The sequence below is a fragment of the Dendrobates tinctorius genome, unplaced genomic scaffold, assembly GCF_039654945.1.
Source record: "Dendrobates tinctorius isolate UK_male_01 unplaced genomic scaffold, ASM3965494v1 ptg000007l, whole genome shotgun sequence".
Taxonomy (NCBI): Eukaryota; Metazoa; Chordata; class Amphibia; order Anura; family Dendrobatidae; genus Dendrobates; species Dendrobates tinctorius.
In genome coordinates, this window is record NW_027361675.1 from 50,605,288 (window position 1) to 50,626,589 (window position 21,302).

Sequence of the window (21,302 nt, forward strand, 5' to 3'; positions counted from 1 at the left end):
GTGGAGTCCTCCTGAGAGACCACTGAGGGGCTGGATCTATCTCTAGTTCTATCCGTATCCGCTGATTGTAATGCCCTTACTGATTTGCAAACCTCTGTTTGAATTAGGGTTTTCAGACTGTCAGAGAATGAGGGTGTCTCTTCCGCTACTGTCTTGTTAATACAATCCTGGCACAACCTTTTACTCCAGGATGCTCCTAAGGGACTATTGCATAAAGGACAGTCTTTATTTTTAGTTTTTTCCCTACTCTTAGGGACCTCCTATACTCCACCCCGCCAATGTATGTAAAAGAGGGGAGAGAGGAGACGAGAGAGAAAGAGAACAGATATTAGAGTGCTGGACTTTCTCGAAGCTCACTCACCACTCGGGATGCTTCACAGAACGGGTAACGGATCTGGAGGCTGACTGGTCTTCTCACGGTCTCCCAAAGAGACTAGGGACCCCTCCTTTTTGCGGCAATCCGCCCGTGCGGCTCCCACTGCTGCTGCGGCATGTCTGGCTCTTCTCCTCTGAGCGCGACCGCCTCTCCTTCGCCTCCTGGCGCGGCTGGAAGTGCACTGGCAAAAGGCTCTCCATTCTATAAACTGCTTAGCTGCTGCTGCAGTTTTGTGATGAGAGCAGTCACATCTAACCCAATACTGGTGTAGTGACGCCTGCCAGCACTTCCTTTTTCCTTTAAATAGAAGCATTCCCCTTTTTTTTTTACTTGATTGATCCACCTGGTTGATCCGGCACCTGCCGGCCGCTTGCGCTTCCTAATTATGCCACGCCTGAGCATTACAGCCGGCAATCACATCCGGTGCGCGCTCCCGGTGCCTTCGCCCCTGGTGTACGTGCCCGAAAATGACATGCACGCGCGCCCCCGGTGACCACTTCCGGTGCGCGCCTCCTACCATATGGCCTACCGCGCTTGTTCCTGTGCACGCTCCCTGCTGCCTCCCGGGTGCCGGCGACTTTACTTCCGGGTCGCGCCTCCTTTACATCCGGTGCGCACTCCCGAACTCTGTCTGGAGAATGCGCCGCTGCGTGCCCCCAGAGATCTGGAACGCGCCGCGTGCTGCTGGCATTCCCACCACCTGCGCATTCCCGGCTTTCCCCGGTACGCGCCCAGGCCACCGCAGCGTCCATGCTGCCCTGACACCTGTTGCTGCTGCTGCCCTCATACCTGCGGCCCCCCATGGACCTGGTCATCTGTGGAAGCCTCCATACTGCAGGTACTCTCCTGGGCAGCCCCGGTGACTTGTGCTCGACAGGGAGGGAATTCCAAAAGGGTCCTCCGAGAAGATTTTCATCTGCCCGGGCACCGATGTGCCTCACGGGCTACATGGCCACTGGTTGTCGACAGGGAGGGAACACAAAAGTGGCCTCCGTGGACGTTTATGGGGCATGTCAGTCAACAGGGAGGGTACACGTATCGTGGCCTCCGAGGCATCATTACTTCACCCGGGCAACTGCCTCACGGGCTGTGGCCATGCACTCACTCAGGGGGGACATAGGAATATATGGCCCCCGAGGCGACTACCGGTACCTAGTGACGGGTGTAGCAGACCAGTGCCTGCCAGTAATCACCCGACCCAGGCTCAGGCATCCTCTTCTTTCTTCTAGAATCTTCAAGAGGTTTTCATCTTGAGGGTTCCCCATCGAGGACAGGAAACCAACTGATGCGGAGAGAGGAGCCGCCCCTTTTATCTTGAAGGCTTCCTGTTATCGCTGGGCTGATCCCCTCTCTCGTGGTGACCACATGTAGAATGGAAAAATTTCCATCTCCAAAAAGCTTGTTGGCAGAAGAAGGCATAAAGTGCTCTAAAATTTCCTGGTAGACGGCTGCGCTGACTTTGGTCTTGATAAAACACAGTGGACCTACACCAGCAGATGACATGGCTCCCCAAACCATCACTGATTGTGGAATCTTTACACTAGAGCTCAAGCAGCTTGGGTTGTGTGCATCTCCACTCTTTCTCCAGACTGTGGGACCTTGATTTCCAAATGATAATAACACCTGGGACCACTGAGCAACAGTACAGTTTTTTTTCTCCTTGGCCCAGGTAAGATGCTTCTGATGTTGTTTATTGGTCATGAGTGGCCTGACACAAGGAATGCGACACTTGTAGCCAATGTCCTAGATACGTCTGTGTGTGGTGGCTTTTGAAGCGATGACTCCAGAACAGTCTATTTCTTGTGAATCTGCCTCAAATTTTTGAATGGCCTTTTATTAACAATCCTTTCAAGGCTGCGGTTATCCGGGTTCCTTGTGCACCTTTTTCTACCACACTTTTTCCTTCCACTCAACTTTCCATTAATATGCTTGGCACTCTGAACAGCCGGCTTCTTTAGCAATGACCTTTTGTGGCTTACCCTCCTTGTGGAGTGTGTCAATGACTGCCTTCTGGAAATCTGTAAAGTCAGCAGTCTTTACCATGATTGTGGAGCCTACTGAAATAGACTAAGGGACCTTTTTAAATGCTTAGGAAGCCTTTGCAGGTGTTTTTTTTGTTCATTATTCTAATTTACTGAGATAATAACTTTTGGGTTTTCATTGTCTGTAAGCCATAATCATCAACATTACCAGAAATAGTCCACTTTGTTTGTAATATAATAAATGAGATTCACTTTATTGAACAACACAATTTAACAGACCTAAAATTACTGCAGTAAATGGGCTTAATACTCACTTTGTCCAAGTCACTATCTCGGTCCAGAGCAGATTCTTCTATGTTGTCATCATCCAAAAAAGGGTTAGTAGAAACAGGAGATTGAACTTCAGGCTTTTTCTGGAAAATAAAATAATTTACAAAAATATTATGTTTATGAAAAATTATTTCTACCTCAACATTGGGACCATTATAAACAATTAAACCGCATGAGCAAAAATGAAGGGAAAAAATATGAAATTGTAATCGCTAACTTAAACACAGCAATTGGGATTAATCACATTTTAGTTTTCATAATGTCAATAGCTGGACGAGCATGCACACTATCTGGGTAGGAACTAGAGTTCTGTTCACCTTCTGGCACTCATGGTTTAGAAACCAAATGAAAATTCCTCACTCCAAATTATGCATGAGCAAAATGTACAAACTTTCTGCTGTTTGCAATAAACTAATCTGCTAAGGCTCACCAGGTGAGGAGCATCCACTAAATTTCTTGTCTGTGTGGGTACATGGATCGCGGACTTGATGCAGCTTCCAAAGGACACATGGAATCATGGTGACTAACACTAATTAGAAACTAAGGAGCAGACGTACAGATGGAATAGAACCAAGCAGAGATGGATAGGAGTTGAAACACAGTAGTACAGATAATGGAGAATACCCAACAAGGAACACTAGAGTCAAAATCCCAAGACGCAGGTGTGTACTTCAAAGGGCCTTAAATAGGCATAAGGAGATTTTCATTGATCCATGCCGGGCAACCTGCAAAACACCAAGTGGAACACAACAGAGGGCAGCAGACCCAGGAGATTGAAGCGGAGCCTGGTATACCTGGGACAGATTTGTAACACAATCAAAGAAAAACAATTTAAATAGATCAACAACTAATAGAAAAAGTGTTTTCTCCAAATTCATCTTATTACAATTTGTCACTTTTACTGACTAGTGCATACTAGCGCACCCCTTGATTGTTATGATCTGCTGCAAGTGATGTGTAGCCAGATACCAGCATCTATCAGCGTACCTGAGGAATCTTAGCCCGCTCCTTATGGGCAAAGTCCTTCAGTTCAATAATATTCTTAGGTCGCCAAGAGAGTGGCCCAAAAAAGTAAAGAGAAGACATCACTGCCTTACACAAACAAAGAAAAGGATACAAAAAATATCAAAGATATTGAATGTTCGTAGAGATACAGTTGTATGCATAGTTCACAGCTTCAAAGTTAAAATAACACTGGAGACACCACCTAGAGGTGCCAGAAAGAGGAAGCCATCACCAGCTGCCTACAGATTACAAAACCCTTAAGTAACTGCAAAAGATCTGCAGCAAGATTTGGTGGCAGCAGGTACTGAGGTTTCACAGTGCATAATTGCTGATGGTATTCATGTCCGAGCTCCAAAAAAAAACACATCTGCTGACTCAAAAGCAAAAGAAAAGTGAGCTCCAATATGAACAAAACCATAGAAATATACCACAAAGAGGTGAATAATTCTGAAACTGAATTAGTTACTAAAAGAGGAAATTTGTGTTAAGTTTGGAGAAAGCACTTGTTTCATTAGTTATGTTGAGCTAATTAAATTGTTCTTGTTTGATTAGTTTATTTGAACCATCTTTTCATAAATTTTGCTAACAAAGCTAATTTGCTATGGGGGGTGGAATAATTTTGGTTGCAACAGTAAATTTCTCCAGAACTTTCATAAATAGTATTATGTTCACTCCCTTAAATGCCATCATGGTCTCTTATGGGAAAATAGGCAATACACAAACAAATTCTCTCGGGAACAGACAATGGCGTGAGGAGAAGCGGTGAAGGAGTGACTTTGCCAAACGTGCTACGAAACCAAAAATTTGTATGAGAAATTTGTATAAGATACAGTATGTACCGAACTCTGACAAAGGCAGACAAACTTTGAATGTAATGCATATATTTGCCACATATTTTCAAAAACAGACCCATTGACTCCATACAAAACATCATCTCAATGGAAAACATTAAAAAGGCAGCAAGTTACTTTAGAAATTTAGCGCACTTTATTGCTACATTATCTTCTTCTTTTCACTTTATTTGCAAGTTTTTATAAGTGAGACACAACAAGAAAACAGATTTGCAAAAATACTCTGCAGTAAAATATATGACAGTAATCAGCAAGTGCTGGATAACAAATACATGGTATTTAGTCGATACTTTTTTTGCAAAAAAAATGTGTACCAAGCTGCTTCACCGCGTCAAGGTAACCCATATTGAAGCAGTCCCTATCTAATGTATTTAAAACCTGAACATCTGAACAGTGTCTAAAATGAACAGGATTCGGACAGGCGCTTCTTAGTATGGGCTTGTGGTGCAAGACAGCTCTTTTATGCATGCCACACAAGAGAGGGGTGGGGTCTCTCAAACCATGCTAGGCAAGGAAAAAACGGATTAAAAACACATGTGACATGCATAAATGTGAACAAGTCGGTAAGACAACGTTCACACCACCCACTAACCGAGACACAACAAGAAAACAGATTTGCAAAAATACTCTGCAGTAAAATATATGACAGTAATCAGCAAGTGCTGGATAACAAATACAGGGTATTTAGTCGATACGTTTTTTTGCAAAAAAAAAAAAATGTATACCAAGCTGCTTCACCGCGTCAAGGTAACCCGTATTGAAGCAGTCCCTATCTAATGTTTTTTTTTTGCTGCAAAAAAAGTATCGACTAAATACCCTGTATCTGTTATCCAGCACTTGCTGATTACTGTCATATATTTTACTGCAGAGTATTTTTGCAAATCTGTTTTCTTGTTGTGTCTCAGTTAGTGGGTGGTGTGAACGTTGTCTTACCGACTTGTTCACATTTATGCATGTCACATGTGTTTTTAAAGTTTTTATAAGTGTATATTAAAGTTCTCAAAAACATATTTAACCCCTTCACGACAGAGCCCTTTTTTTAATTTTTGCATTTCTGTTTTTCGCTCCCCTTCTTCCCAGAGCCATAACTTTTTTATTTTCCAGTCAATATGGCCATGTGAGGACTTGTTTTTGAGGGGCGAGTTGTACTTTTGAATGACAAGGAATTGACTTTGGGGGGGGGGGGGGGAATAGTTATGCACATTCAAGTTTCCTAGCTCTTGTCCATTTTTTAAATAGCAAAAGAAGTGGAGAAAGTAATATGAACACTAAACATACTAGGTATAAGGAAGGGCTGGGCCAGGAGGCAGGGAGTCAAGTGCCCCCTTTTCTGGTCTCTAGGAACATGTTAAAGGTGGAAATAGTGGTATACTATACAGTATAGACAGCTGCCTGCGGCTACAGTCTCGAGGCTGAGCTCTCCTTTAGAGGGTGTAGGTTTAACTTTAGCCTCATTATCCATGTAAATACCGTATATACTCGTGTATAAGCCGAGATTTTCAGCCCATTTTTATGGGCTGAAAGTCCCCCTCTTGGCTTATACACAGGTCATATACCTGGGGGACGGCAGGGGAGGGGGAGCGGGGGTGTCAGAGATCATACTTACCTGTCCTGCCGCGATCTCTGCAGCCTCGCTTCTCCACTGTCTCCCTTCCTGTCTTCAGCGGTCACGTGGTACCTATCATTACACTCATGAATATGCGCATATTCATGAGTGTAATGAGCGTTACCACGTGGCCGCTGAAGATAGGAAGGGAGAGAGTAGAGAAGCGAGGCTGCAGAGACCGCGGCAGGATGGGCGAGTATGGCGATATTCACCGGTCCATCGCTGCTCACCGCTGTCTCTGCTGCATCCTGTGTCAGTGACGTTTAGGCAGCAGGGGGCGCGGTGACGTGGTTAGTGTGCGCCGCCCCTCTGCTGGCTGAACAGTCACTGACACAAGAAGCGGCAGACAGCGGCGATGGACCCAGTTGAGGTGAGTATGGCCTTTTTTTGCAGCAGCATATAGGGGCATATTCCATGGAGCAGCATATGGGGGCATATTCTATGAGGCAGCATATGGGGGCATATTCTATGAGGCAGCATATGGGGGCACAGTCTATGGGGCAGCATATGGGGGCATAACTATGGAGAAGCATATGGGTGGATAATCTATGGAGCAGCATATGGGGGCATATTCTATGGAGCAGCATATGGGGGCATAAACTATGGAGCAGCATATGGGGGCAGAGTCTATGGATTCCACCCTCGGCTTATACTCGAGTCAATAAGTTTTCCCATGTTTTTGTGGCAAAATTAGGGAGGTCGGTTTATACACAGGTTGGCTTATACACGAGTATATACGGTAACTGTACACATTTTGTTGAGTGTGTGCCCCTAAGTGAATAAAAGTGCTCCTGTATGTACCTCCGTGTGCGTTTGTATCTATTTCTGTATGTATTTGAATGCAGATGAGTGTCTGTAAATGTGTTACAGTGTGCATATATGTTTGTAATTTGTGCATCTGTGTAATCATAGTGCTGTTTGTACGTGCATCTGTAGGTAAAAGTGTGGGCACGTGAAAACCCAGCTGACAGCATACAGATCTGCTCCATTGACCATCACTGAACCATGTATATGTTTGGGGTAGTCAGGATTTAAACCAACCGGTCACCTAAGCCCCTGGATACGTTTGGGAAAGCCAGGAATAGGACACACCGGTCACCTGGCTCCATGGAGATGTTCGGAGAAGCCAGGTTGTGACCCTCCGGTCAACTGGCCTTGTACCTCAATTGACTGTCATCTTCCTAAACTTGTAGTTAACTCTTCTCTGTGCGTGCCACAGCCTCCTGTGTCGGCCCTGGAAGCTCTGAAGTCACTGCTGCTCTTATACCGGTGAGTCAGCGATAGGGCAAGACTCTAATTTTGTGGTTCCATAAATTATTGCCACACAGTTTTACCCTCACCCTGTGTTGTCTGAGTAGTATTAAGCCCTCGATAAAAGGAGAGTGGGCATTCGGTAGGACGATCCCTGACCCGTGTGGTTTCGGCTAGAGGACCAAAGCACCCGGTGACACCCGTGTCTCAACAAGCCCCTACTAGGTTAAACAGGTATCAAGGATTGCACATGTGCGTTCAATCCCAACGTGAATGCAACATCAGATGCAACTTGCCGATTTTATACAGTAGTCAGGTTAAACAGCTTAAGGATCAACCATTAGTCATGGTTGGCGCTTTGCGTCCATTCTGTCCTGTCTGTACTCTGAATAAACTAAAACAAGCGAAAAGCATGTTGGGGTCAGTGGCTGGCACGATTTGGGCAAACAAAGTATGGGTAAAGCTATTCCATGTATCGCGATACATGTGCTATGACTTGGATAAATTCACATTGTAATATATTTGACCCAAATGCCCTTTGCTTCATGGATTTTCCTGAATGGCTTTACCTAACTCCTTGTCTGTTTTTTTGTATCTTGACATTTGCCCCTAATTTGTTTGGGATCTCTTAGAATAGTTTTAATACTGTGTGAATAAAAGCATATTTTAAATAAAACAATTACTCTTCCTGTTTTTGAGTAATTTGTGTATTGGCGGTACAATTGTATGTGGAAGTCCAAAGTTCTTGATGAAAATATTTACCGGTGAAGTTTTGTTTGTATAATACAAATGCAGTATAAATAAATGCTAGTTTTTACTCAAGACCACAACCACTTGAAAGCAACAGGACTTTTTTGTACTTTTTCCGATGTCATCTTCTCATGTTTTGGAAATAATTTGTTCATTATAGGATCCCTTTATAAAGCTTTATGCTCTAAAATTCTGAGTTCATAGCCTACAAATTCAAGTTCAAAATGGTCCATTCACACCTCCAAGAGTTTTGGAAAGACTTTGGGTCCACGCTATGAGCATTTCACTTTTTTCATGACCAAGTAGTGGAAGAGAAATTGCTGAAAGACCTATATGAGCCCCCAACAAGGAATAGTGGACCCTCAAAAAATGTTTAAGAATGTACATTATTGTATTACACATCTATGTTGTGCAGACAACCTTCCATAGACTCGTTACAAAGTGGCTACACTACATTGAATTATTAGCAATAAGAACATCACAGAGAGAACCACATAATAAAGACTACTTGTTTTTGTCAAGGCAGCTACAAGTTTGTGAGTAATTGAGGAAGGAATTCAGATCAAGTGCCAAGTCTGCAGTGGTCAGGCTGAATCAGAATCAGCTCTTTTTATTTTGTAATAGAAAAAGAAGAATTTGAATGAGAAAAATGTATATGTTCCTCATTAAAATAAATAAAACATAATAAAACGACCAAATTTAACAACACAGTCTCTACAGCTTGTTAAAGGATACTTACCATTTAAACATACTTCCAGAATGTTTTGCTGGCTATAAGTGACACGTCTGGATCCCGAATCTAACTTCAGAAAAAGGGACCCCGACACATAGCCTAGCTGTTGGGGCAACCTACATATGTTTCTTATTTTTTCCTTGCAGATTTGAAGCAGTTTCAAATCTACAGCATGTCAATTTTCATTGTTTTAATCCATTCTAATGAATGGAGAAAAAAAAGCAACCAAAATGCAGCAAAAATTAGCTTATTCTCCAATTTCTTTTCTACACTCCAGCATTTGCAACAGATTTTTCTTTTTAAAGGAACAGTGTTAGACTTCCGACAGAGGCTGCTAAGGGGAAGAGAGGCTGGGGAGAGCTAGCTGGGCAAATGCTTGACTCTGTTCTTTACAGTCCATGAGCCATGCTGAAACATGTTTGTGCCATACATATATTTGCCTGAATCAAGACCCTTTAAGGTGCATCACCACTTCGAAAAGAAAAAAGGATTGTAGTGCAGGACTCTGCAACATAATAGTTTTTGTAAATCTAAAAATTAGAGCATTTTAGGTTTACCTACAGTACAGAACAATGGAAATCTGGCTGCTTTCTGAGCAGCGTTCTGCCCCTTCTGCTAGTGCCCCCAAAAAACTAAGTAGTTTAGAAAAACAATTATACTGCAGAGTCCTGCACCATACACATCTTTTACAAAGGAAGGTGGTGACAAAGTGCTGAAAGAGGCCATCTTAAACTTGTATGTTCATGTATTCATGTAGTTTTGGCCACAGCACAGCAAAATTTAGTGCTATCACAATGTGCAACCTGCAGCCAGCCAACATTTGAATGAGTGGTCTTCAGATAATAGATGGCCCCAGCAAGTTCACTAGAGGAAGAGGATATTTGATGCATATGCTCCACTTGTTGAGACAGTGTGAGAACAGCAAATGTTGGCTGTTAACATTTTAAATAACTGTAATCAATTGCTTCCTATTACCATAAATAAGCTTCTTACTAGTGATGAGCGGGTATACTTGTTGCTCGGGTTTCGCTGAGTATGCTCGGGTGGTCTCCAAGTATTTTAGCGAGCTCGGAGATTTAGTTTTCGCCACAGCTGCATGATTTGCGACTGCTAGACAGCTTGAATACATGTGTGGAATGCCTGTTTATTAGGGAATTCCCACATGTATTCAGCCTGTCTACAAGTCGCAAATCATGCAGATGAGACGACGAAAACTAAATCTCCGAGCACACCAAAATACCCGGAGACCACCCGAGCATGCTCGGGCAGACCCGAGCAACGATGCTACTCGCCCATCACTACTTCTTACACCTCTCAACTGGAATTCTGGACTACTCTTCTTTTGCAAACTGCTGCAGGTCTCATATTTGAAGGGTGCCTTCTCTCCCAACTGCAATTTTAAGCTCTCGCCACAGGTGTTCAATTGGTTCTAGATCCAGATTCTTTGTGGGCCACTTCAGAACTCGCCAGCGCTTTGTTTCAATCCATTTTTGGGTGCTTCTTGAAGTATGTTTGGGGTCATTGTCCTGCTGGACGACCCATGACCTAGGATACAAACCCAGCTTTCTGACACTGGGCACGACATTGCGACCCAAAATCCTTTGGTAATCTCCAGATTTCTATCCTGCATTGCAACCCTTCATTAATTTTTCTCTGCCGACCACATCCAGGGTGATCAGCTACAGCACCATGGGTCGTAAACTTCTTGATTATCTTGCAAACCGTGATCGAAAGGAATATCATGATCTCTGAAAATGGACGTGTATCCTTGAGTTTGTTGATATTTTTCAACAATTTTGGTTGTCAAGCCCTCAGTTTTATTCTCCTCTTTCTGTGATTGAGTCAACTTCTCCCCTTTTTATCTGGTTTCAGGTGTGACTTTCATATTGACCACACCTGTTACTTGCCACAGGTGAGTTTGAATCACATGTTTGAAAGTGAAACAATTACCCACATGTTTGAAAAGGTGCCAACAAGTTTTACTGGTCAATTGTTGGGGTTTTGTGTGAAATGATGTCTAATTTGCATTTTATCCTCTGTTTTTTGTGTTGGTTGCAATACACACAAAGGAAATAAACGTGGGTATAACAAAACATGTGTATATGCAATAATTTTCTTTGAGAAATATATTATTTTCTGGAGCAATTTCAAGGATGCTAATACTTTTAGCCATGACTGTAATTAAGTACTAAAGGGAACCTGTCACTCCCCCAGGGCGTTTTTCAGTTAAAGAGCCACCTTCAGCAGCACTAAGGCTGCAGTCTGTGAAGGTGGCTCATCTTTTTCTGACTCCTAGTAACGCTGAAATATCAACTTTTATAAATAGCTCCTCATACCTGTAAGGTGTCCCATAGGTATGTTGTGTCCCCCTGTATCAGCCGCCTACCATCCGTCCATCATGCTGGTCTGGTGTCTCGGTGCCGCCCACCATCTGTCCATCATGATGCCCCTGTGCGTCGGTGCCTCCTCCCGTTTTGAATGCCGGCGCCTGCGCTGTGACAAGAGTTCTCGGGCATGCGCAGTGCGTGCTGCCCGAGAACCGACATCAGGCTACTGCGCCTGCGTGTTGCGGAGGCCCCAGCCCCACAGTGTGAATACATCATAACACACTGCGGGGTGGGATCTGGGGCCTCCACAACACGCAGGCGCAATAGCCTGATGTCGGTTCTCAGGCATCGCGCACTGCACATGCCCGTGAACTCTTGTCACAGCACAGGCGCCAGCATTCAATTCACGAGGATGCAGCGACGCTCAGGGGCATCATGATGGACAGATGGTGAGCGGCACCGAGACACCGGACAGGCATGATGGACGGATGGTAGGCGGCTGATACACACCACATACCTATGGGACACATTACAGGTATGAGGAGCTATTTATAAAAGTCGATATTTTAGCATTACTAAGGGTCAGAAAAAGAAGAGCCACCTTCACAGAATGCAGCCTTAGTGCTGCTGAAGGTGGCTCTTTAACTGAAAAACACCCTGGGGTGACAGGTTCCCTTTAAATTGTAAAACACTGGGTAAAACTGTCACTGAGAAAGACTTAGGTAAACGGAAAACTGCACTTTAGTGACCAGTGCCACGCAGCTGCTTCCAAGGCAAGAAAAATAATGGGATGCATTAAAAGATTTAAAGATGCTCATGACGACAACATAGCGTTGCCTCTATACAAGTAACTAATGTGGCCATACTTAGAATTGTGTGTACAATTTTGGTCTACAGTGTATAAGAAGGATATAGCTGAACTAGAGGAGGTGTAGAGAAGAGCAATCAAAGTTATTAGGGGAATGAGTGGACTGCAATACCAAGGCAAATTATTTAACTTGAGGTTATTCAGTTTGGAAAAACAGAGGTTTAGGGGCGATCATATTACTATGGACAAATATATGAGGGGACAGGACAGAGATCTTTCTAATGATCTTTTTACTCTTAGACCTGTGACAGGGACAAGGGGTCATCCTCTACGTCTGGAGGTAAGGTTTAATCATAATCACAGATTCTTTACTTTAAGAGAAGTGTGATTATGCAACTCTCTGACACATGATGTTGTATTGGTTGATTCCCTACTAGAGTTTTAGAAGGATCTAAATGTGCTTCTTGATAAATAATATTACAGGTTATGGGCACTAGATTCTGTGATGGGGTATTGATCCAGGGAACTAGTTTAATGCCGTATGGAGTCTGGAAGAAATTTTCCCCTAATATAGAACTGTTAGTGTCTGCCCCATGAGGTTTTTGCCTTCCTCTGTATCAACATGTTAGGCTATAGGTTGAACTCGATGGACACACATCTACCTTCAACCTTAAAACCATGAAACAGGACCTCATTCAGGAGGTCCTGGTTCAGGTATAATAATGCATCTATCTACAGTAATTTATATTATACATACCACTGAGTACTTAAAGTTGTGATCTGATATTTATTTCTATCTTTATGGGTTTTCATCCCAGCACGTGACTTATTGGTTTTGGCTTTTACATGCACAAAATAGGTCTCATTTTCTGCATATTTTTATTCCCAATCTAATAAGGTTTTTTGATATGTTGCTAGCATTTACTTAGTGTGTGAGTCCATCTTATTTCTGTACCTCCACTGAACACTAGAGTTGAGCGACTTTTGGTTTTTTAGGGTCGCGTTTCGTTAAACCCGACTTTTCCAAAAGTCGGGTCGAGCAAGATCGTCCGATTATAGGGAAAAGTCGGGGTCGTCCCGAAACACGAAACCCAATGTAAGTCAGTGGGGAATAAAAGTCGGCAGTGAGAGGAGGACAGGAAACACACCTACAGTGCCCATTTGAATGCCAAAAGCATCAATTCTTCTTTCTTAAGCTTGTCAACCTTAATTAACTTCATAATACAAGTTACGCACTGAAAAATGGGGGTTATTTGGCTACAAACTGTGGGGGGGGAGGGCTGGCTCCAGGTTTTCATGTGCCCTGGGCGAAAGAGCGCCCCTTTAACACATACCACAACTCATCATGCTCCGATACGGCAGAGAAATAGCGGTATAGTACAATGAAAAATACCTCACTTTTTACATCTCATGACGAGGCCCATCTATTTCTCCATACAGAATCATTGGTCCCATATAATGTTTGAAACAGTATATGATGAGCTCCACATAATGCTACAGTATATGTTGGTCCCCATGGATGAAGCTCCACTGTCTTAGGCTGGTTTCACATTTGCGTTTTTTAGCGCTGGAAAAAAACGCACACCTGCGCATGCGTTTTTTCCCCTATATTTAACATGGGTGCGCATACCTGCGCACTGGTCAGCGCATGTATGCGATTTTCATGCGCTGCGTTTTTTTGGGGTGTGCGTTGGGATTTTCCAGACGCAGCATGTTGCATTTTTTGGCCCTGCAAAAAAGCGCATGCGCACATATGCGCACGTTTTGCGCTAAAAATGGCCATTATAGCCTATGGATGCGCATATGTGCGCACTGGCATGCTCATGTATGCGTTTTTTTGCATATGCGTTTTTTTTTTTAAACCATGGAATTTAGGGGTTTGGGTTAGAGTTAGGGTTAGTTAAGGTGGTTTAGGGTTAGGGTTATGGTCAGGGTCAGGGTTAGGGTCAGGGTTAGGGTTAAGTATGGTTTTGTTAAGGATTAGGGTCATGGTTAGGGTCAGGATTAGGGTTAAGTATGGTTTTGTTAAGGGTTAGGGTCAGGGTTAGGGTTAGGGTCAGGGTTAGGGTTAGGGTTAGGGTCAGGGTTAGGGTCAGGATTAGGGTTAAGTATGGTTTTGTTAAGGATTAGGGTCAGGGTTAGGGTCAGGATTAGGGTTAAGTATGGTTTTGTTAAGGGTTAGGGTCAGGGTTAGGGTTAGGGTCAAGTATGGTTTTGTTAAGGATTAGGGTCAGGGTTAGGGTCAGGATTAGGGTTAAGTATGGTTTTGTTAAGGGTTAGGGTCAGGGTTAGGGTTAGGGTCAGGGTTAGGGTCAGGATTAGGGTTAGGGTTAGGGTCAGGGTTAAGTATGGTTTTGTTAAGGGTTAGGGTCAGGGTTAGGGTTAGGGTTAGGGTCAGGGTTAGGGTTAGGGTTAGGGTCAGGGTTAGGGTTAGGGTTAGGGTTAGGGTTAGGGTCAGGGTTAGGGTTAGTTAGGGTTTAGGGTTTGGGTTAGGGTTAAGTATGATTTGGTTAAGGGTTAGGGTCAGGGTTAGGGTTAGGGTCAGGGTTAGGGTTAGGGTCAGGGTTAGGGTTAGTAAAGTCATGGTTTGGGTACTGTGAGGGGCCAACTAAAAATGTTGGAAAAAAACGCAAACGCGGTAAAAACGCGCTAAAAATGCATACAAACGCATAAAAACGCTGCGTTTTTTTCATGCATGCTCATAAAAATGCTTGAAAAAAACGCAGCAGTTGTATGCTTATGTATGCGTTTTTTCAATGCGTTTTTTTGCGGGAAAAACGCGCTGCAAAAAAAAGCAAGTGTGAAACTAGCCTCATGGGCCCAAATAATGCTCCAAACATAATGGGCCCCATTTCTAATGCTCTAGTGTATAATGGGCCCTGTAAATGCTGCTCCAGTGTCTGATGTCCACCTTTGGAATGTTCCAGTGTATGGTGGGCCCCATCTATCATTCTCCAGAGTATAGTGCTCCCCAAAAATTGCTGTCCCAACATTGAAAACAATCAAATAAGTCTCCTCGCTAGGGAATCCCTGTACTTGTCTGGACAGGTGCTGTAGCTTGCTTAACAGCTCGCCAGCCGTTCTCACGCCCAGTATGGATTACACGTGATTGCACAAAGGTGAGAAAGGGTACCATATCCCCAGATAACATGTATGGATAGCGTACACATTCAAAATATATGTCTCAGGAGGCAGGCTCAGACGGTGTTAGGCCCAGTATGGATTGCACGTGATTGCACAAAGGTTAGAAAGGGTACCGTATCCCCGGATAACATGTATGGATAGCGTACACATTCAAAATATATGTCTATACAGCATGAGGCAGGCTCAGACGGTGTTAGGCCCAGTATGGATTGCACGTGATTGCACAAAGGTTAGAAAGGGTACCGTATCCCTGGATAACATGTATGGATAGCGTACACATTCAAAATATATGTCTCAGGAGGCAGGCTCAGACGGTGTTAGGCCCAGTATGGATCGCACGAGATTGCACAAAGGTTAGAAAGGGTACCGTATCCCTGGATAACAAGTATGGATAGCGTACACATTCAAAATATATGTCTCAGGAGGCAGGCTCAGACGGTGTTAGGCCCAGTATGGATTGCACGTGATTGCACAAAGGTTAGAAAGGGTACCGTATCCCTGGATAACATGTATGGATAGCGTACACATTCAAAATATATGTCTATACAGCATGAGGCAGGCTCAGACGGTGTTAGGCCCAGTATGGATTGCACGTGATTGCACAAAGGTTAGAAAGGGTACCGTATCCCTGGATAACATGTATGGATAGCGTACACATTCAAAATATATGTCTCAGGAGGCAGGCTCAGACGGTGTCAGGCACAGTATGGATTTGACGGCCCAGATTACACAGCGGAGGAGCAGGGAGAGGTAAAGATTGCAAATGTTGGGGCCCTGCCCAAGCAAGGGGGGCCCACTCGTGGACGTCGGTACTGGCACTGGGCCCCTCATAGTACAGCGGTGTGTCTGACGGCGGGTGTGCACCACCACAGTCAGAGACACTTGATTGCACTATGAGGGACCCTGTGCCAGTGCCCGCGCCCAAGAGTCGGCCTACCCACCTGTCCAGGGCAACGGCACTCGCACGATGTCGTGCGGTAGGTGGTGACCCCGGCTATGGGGGGGGAGGCAGCACAGTTAGGGAGTTTTAGAAAGTGGCATATGTTGATGTTGGACATTCAGCTGATGCAAAAGGCGAAATAGGTGAAGTACCAGGAAGAGGTGGACCAAAGCAAGCCATTTTTCTGTCAGCCTATGTGTCATCAGGGGAAGGTGGGACAAAATCCTTGGAAACCCATGCGTGGTTCATTTTAATGAAGGTTAGATCATCCACATTTTGGGTTGACAGACGGGTCCTTTTTTCTGTCAGGATTGATCCAGCTGCACTGAAGACTCTTTCCGATAGCACAATTGCAGCTGGGCAAGCGAGCTCCTGTAAGGCATATTGGGCCAATTCAGGCCAGGTGTCCAGTTTAGCGGCCCAATAATCAAAGGGGAATGACCTGTGTGGGAGAACATCGATATGGGAGGAAAAGTAGTTTGTTACCATAGTTGACAACTGCTGTCTCCTGTCACTTTCCATCGATGCAGTATTACCAGTTGTGTGAGCGGTATTTGAAAAATCAGTCCACAACATTGTCATGAAACCCCTGTCTCCAACGCCACTTCTGCTGTGTGCACCACGAACACCTCTGCCAAGCTGCCCCCGGCCCGTACGGCTCGTGTGAGAACCATCACCGCTGCTGTGTGCTGGGAATGCCTCAAGCAACCGATTTACCAGAGTTGCTTGTTTATTAGCCAATATTAGGTCAAGGTTCTCCTGTGGCATGATGTTTTGGATTTTGCCTTTATAGCGTGGATCCAGGATGCTGGCCAACCAGTAGTCGTCATCGTTCATCATTTTGGCAATGCGGGGGTCCCTTTTTAGGATCTGCAAGGCATAATCTGACATGTGGGCCAATGTTCCCGGTGTCAATGATGCACTGCGAGTGCTGGGTGGAGGAGCACTTTCTGGCAAATCCACATCCCTCCAGTCACGCACAAACCCTGTACCAGACCTTGCCACGCCAACATTTTCACTTGCCCCACGAGATGCATCCTCCTCCCCTAAGTAATCATCCCCATCATCCTCCTCCTCCTCCTCCTCTTCTTCCTCCACCTCGTCCAGGAGAGGTCCCTGAGCAGACAATGGCTGAATGTCATCAAGGATTCCTTCCTCCTCTTCCTCCTCATCAACATTGGCTGCAGACGCCTGCTCCTTAAGGTGCGTCAAAGTTTGCATGAGCAGACGCATAAGTGGGATGCTCATGCTTAGGATAGCGTCGTCTGCGCTTACCAGCCGTGTGCATTCCTCAAAACACTGAAGGACTTTACAAAGGTCTTTCAGCTTCGACCACTGCACACCTGTCAACTCCATGTCTGCTCTCAAAGTGCCTGGCCGTGTATCCTCCCACAAATGCATTATGGCCTGCCTCTGCTCGCACAGCCGCTCCACCATGTGCAGGGTGGAGTTCCACCTTGTTGCAATGTCGATAATGAGGCGGTGGTTGGGAAGGTGGAGCAATCGCTGCAGCTTCTGCATACGAACGGAGTGTACAGGCGACCGGCGGATGTGCGCGCACAGTCTTCGCACCTTCTGGAGCAGGGCTGTTAACTCCGGATAATTTTTGAGGAAGCACTGCACCACCAGGTTCAAGGTGTGAGCCAAGCAAGGTATGTGGCTGAGTTTTGAAAGGGCTATGGCTGCCACAAAATTACGGCCGTTATCACTAACTACCTTGCCTGCCTCAAGATGTACACTGCCCAGTCATGACTCAGTTTGTCGCTTCAAGTACTCGGCCAGCACCTCGGCGGTGTGTCTGTCGCCCAAACACATCATCTGCAACACAGCCTGCTGACGCTTTCCACTAGCTGCTCGATAGGGGGACACATCGTGTGCAACAGTGGCAGCTGCAGATGGAGTGCTCGTACGACTGCGCTCTGTGGACGAGCTTTCGCTTCTGGAGGAGGTGGAGGAGGGTCGAACGCCTACAGCCAACTGTTTCCTATACCGTGGGCTAGGCAGCACTGTCCCACCACCGCTGTCCCCTGTGGACCCTGCATCCACCACATTAACCCAGTGCGCAGTGATGGACACGTAACGGCCCTGGCCATGCCGACTGGACCATGCATCAGTTATGAGGTGCACCTTTCCGCTCACTGACTGCTTGAGTGCATGGACAATGCGGTCTTTCACATGATGGTGGAGGGCTGGGATGGCTTTGCGAGAGAAGAAGTGGCGACTGGGTAGGTCATAGCGTGGTACTGCATAGGCCATGAGTTCGCGGAAAGCTGTGCTTTCCACCAACCGAAAGGGCATCATCTCAAACGAGATTAGTTTGGCAATGTGGGCGTTCAAACCCAGTGTACGCGGATGAGAGACTGAGTACTTTCTTGACCCACTCATAGTGTCTGGGAGGGTGAGCTGGACTTGAGAGCTGCATATGGTGGAAGTAGCGGTGGACAGGGCGGACTGAGAGAGGGTTGATGATGGTGATGGAGTTGGTGTTCTTTCTGATGGCCTAGAATCAGTCTTTCGTTGATATAACAGTGGGATTCCCTGACTGCTGTGGCCTTGCAACGACACCTCAACATTTGCTGCTGTGCTAACCGGTGGGCTTACAGTGGGGGAAACAATGTAGCGTTGCTGACTACCTTCGTTGTGATCAGTTGCACATGTGGCACTTGAGGTTTGGTGTTGTGTCCACGCTTGCAAGTGCATGCTGGTTAAATGTCTAAGCATGCAACTGGTATTCAAATTTTTCAGATTTTTCCCTCGGCTAAAGGTCTTTGCGCACTTCTTACAGATAACCTTGGCCTGATCATGAGGATTTTGTTCAAAAAAGTGCCACACTGCACTCTTCCTACTTTGGCAGACATTTTGCGGCCTAGCACGCTGTGATTTTTTGACCCTCTGGACAAGCTGTCCAGCAACTCTTTTGATGTTTGGAACCTGTCTTTGGAGTGCTCCGGGCCTGCCAGATAACAGCTGTTGCGATGTCGATGTCTGCTGTGGATGCTCCTCATCTGAGCTATTGGAAGCAGCACCCTCTTCCCCCAATGGATGCCAATCTGGGTCAACAACTGGGTCATCCATCACCTCCTCTTCTATGTCATGTGCACCTTCCTCTGTGTCACCGTGTATGGTGGTATAGTGTGCGGGAAGGGGCACCTGAGTCTCATCAGGGTCAGAATCTGGCTCTGTACACTGCGAGGATAATGTAGTGCTCTGAGTGAATGTACCAGCAGAATCATCCATCAGCGGCTGTGCATCAGTGCACTCCATGTCAGATTCATCTTGGCCTGGGTAATTCACCATTTCACTTGATAATCCAGGCATGGTATGTGAAAACAGCTCCATGGAGTAATCAGTAGTATGGCCTGCATCATCCTTCAATCTTGGTTGGGGTGAAGGACACAAGGAAAGGTGTGGTTCATGAACATGAGCCTCCAATGACGACTCAGTGCTTTTACTTTTTACAACTGAAGAAGAGGAGGCGATAGAGCTGGAGGCTGAGTCAGCAATGTAAGAGAAAACTTTTTCCTGATGCTCTGGCTTTAAAAGCGGTTTGCCAACTCCTAGAAAACTAAGCGTTCGAGGCCTTATGTAGCCAGACGATGACGCAGGCTCAACACCTCCTGCATTCGGTCCTATTTTGCTCTTGCCACTACCATCAGATCCACCACCAACACCATCATTACCAGCTGCCAACCCCCGCCCAATTCCACGGCCTCTTCCACCAGCCTTCCTCATTTTTGGTAGAAATGTAGACAAAATCCAACAAACTATATAGTATGTAAAACAAGGTGTCTATAGGACAGGGGAGATTTTGAATTTCTGCACACACTTTTGGACACTGGACACTTTTGGATTGTGTGAGGCCCACTGATATCTGAGCGCTATGTGACAGGCTCGATGGCACAGCTGTGACCTAAGTGACTAGAGAATAAGTGAGATTTTGAATCTCTGCACACACTTTTGGACACTGGACACTTTTGGATTGTGTGAGGCCCAATGAATATCTGAGCGCTATGTGACAAGCTCGATGGCACAGCTGTGACCTAAGTGACTAGAGGATAAGTGAGAGTTTGAATCTCTGCACACACTTTTGGACACTGGACACTTTTGGATTGTGTGAGGCCCAATGAATATCTGAGCGCTATGTGACAGGCTCGATGGCACAGCTGTGACCTAAGTGACGAGAGAATAAGTGAGATTTTGAATCTCTGCACACACTTTTGGACACTGGACACTTTTGGATTGTGTGAGGCCCAATGAATATCTGAGCGCTATGTGACAAGCTCGATGGCACAGCTGTGACCTAAGTGACTAGAGGATAAGTGAGAGTTTGAATCTCTGCACACACTTTTGGACACTGGACACTTTTGGATTGTGTGAGGCCCAATGAATATCTGAGCGCTATGTGACAAGCTCGATGGCACAGCTGTGACCTAAGTGACTAGAGGATAAGTGAGAGTTTGAATCTCTGCACACACTTTTGGACACTGGACACTTTTGGATTGTGTGAGGCCCAATGAATATCTGAGCGCTATGTGACAAGCTCGATGGCACAGCTGTGACCTAAGTGACTAGAGAATAAGTGAGATTTTGAATCTCTGCACACACTTTTGGACACTGGACACTTTTGGATTGTGTGAGGCCCAATGAATATCTGAGCGCTATGTGACAAGCTCGATGGCACAGCTGTGACCTAAGTGACTAGAGGATAAGTGAGAGTTTGAATCTCTGCACACACTTTTGGACACTGGACACTTTTGGATTGTGTGAGGCCCAATGAATATCTGAGCGCTATGTGACAAGCTCGATGGCACAGCTGTGACCTAAGTGACTAGAGGATAAGGGAGATTGGATTGCTTTTAAAAAAGCAGTTTGCGGAGCAGTGGGTAAACAGCAATGCCAGCCTGTCAGGAAGCCTTAAAAGGCAGCCCAACAACCAACACCACTGATACACCACTATATAGCCTCCCCTTGCACTGCACACAGTGACTGGTGTGTTGTGCAGGCCAAATTGCTATCAGCAGCAGAAGCAGTTTTTTTTTCTTCTCAGCAGGACAAAAAAAAAACATTGGGATTGCTTTTAAAAAAGCAGGCCCAATGAATATCTGAGCGCTATGTGACAGGCTCGATGGCACAGCTGTGACCAAAGTGACTAGAGGATAAGGGAGATTGGATTGCTTTTAAAAAAGCAGTTTGCGGAGC

General features: G+C 45.4%; 1 protein-coding gene across 3 annotated transcripts in view; it reads right to left on the minus strand.

Moving 5' to 3' along the window:
- VPS53 (VPS53 subunit of GARP complex) overlaps positions 1-21,302 on the minus strand; it is a 342,581-nt gene that overhangs the window by 202,557 nt on the left and 118,722 nt on the right. For all 3 annotated transcript variants that reach the window (XM_073574532.1, XM_073574523.1, XM_073574541.1), the window contains one exon: positions 2,673-2,771. In XM_073574532.1, the coding sequence (XP_073430633.1) occupies positions 2,673-2,771 (99 nt within the window). The remainder of the gene's footprint in view (positions 1-2,672; positions 2,772-21,302) is intronic.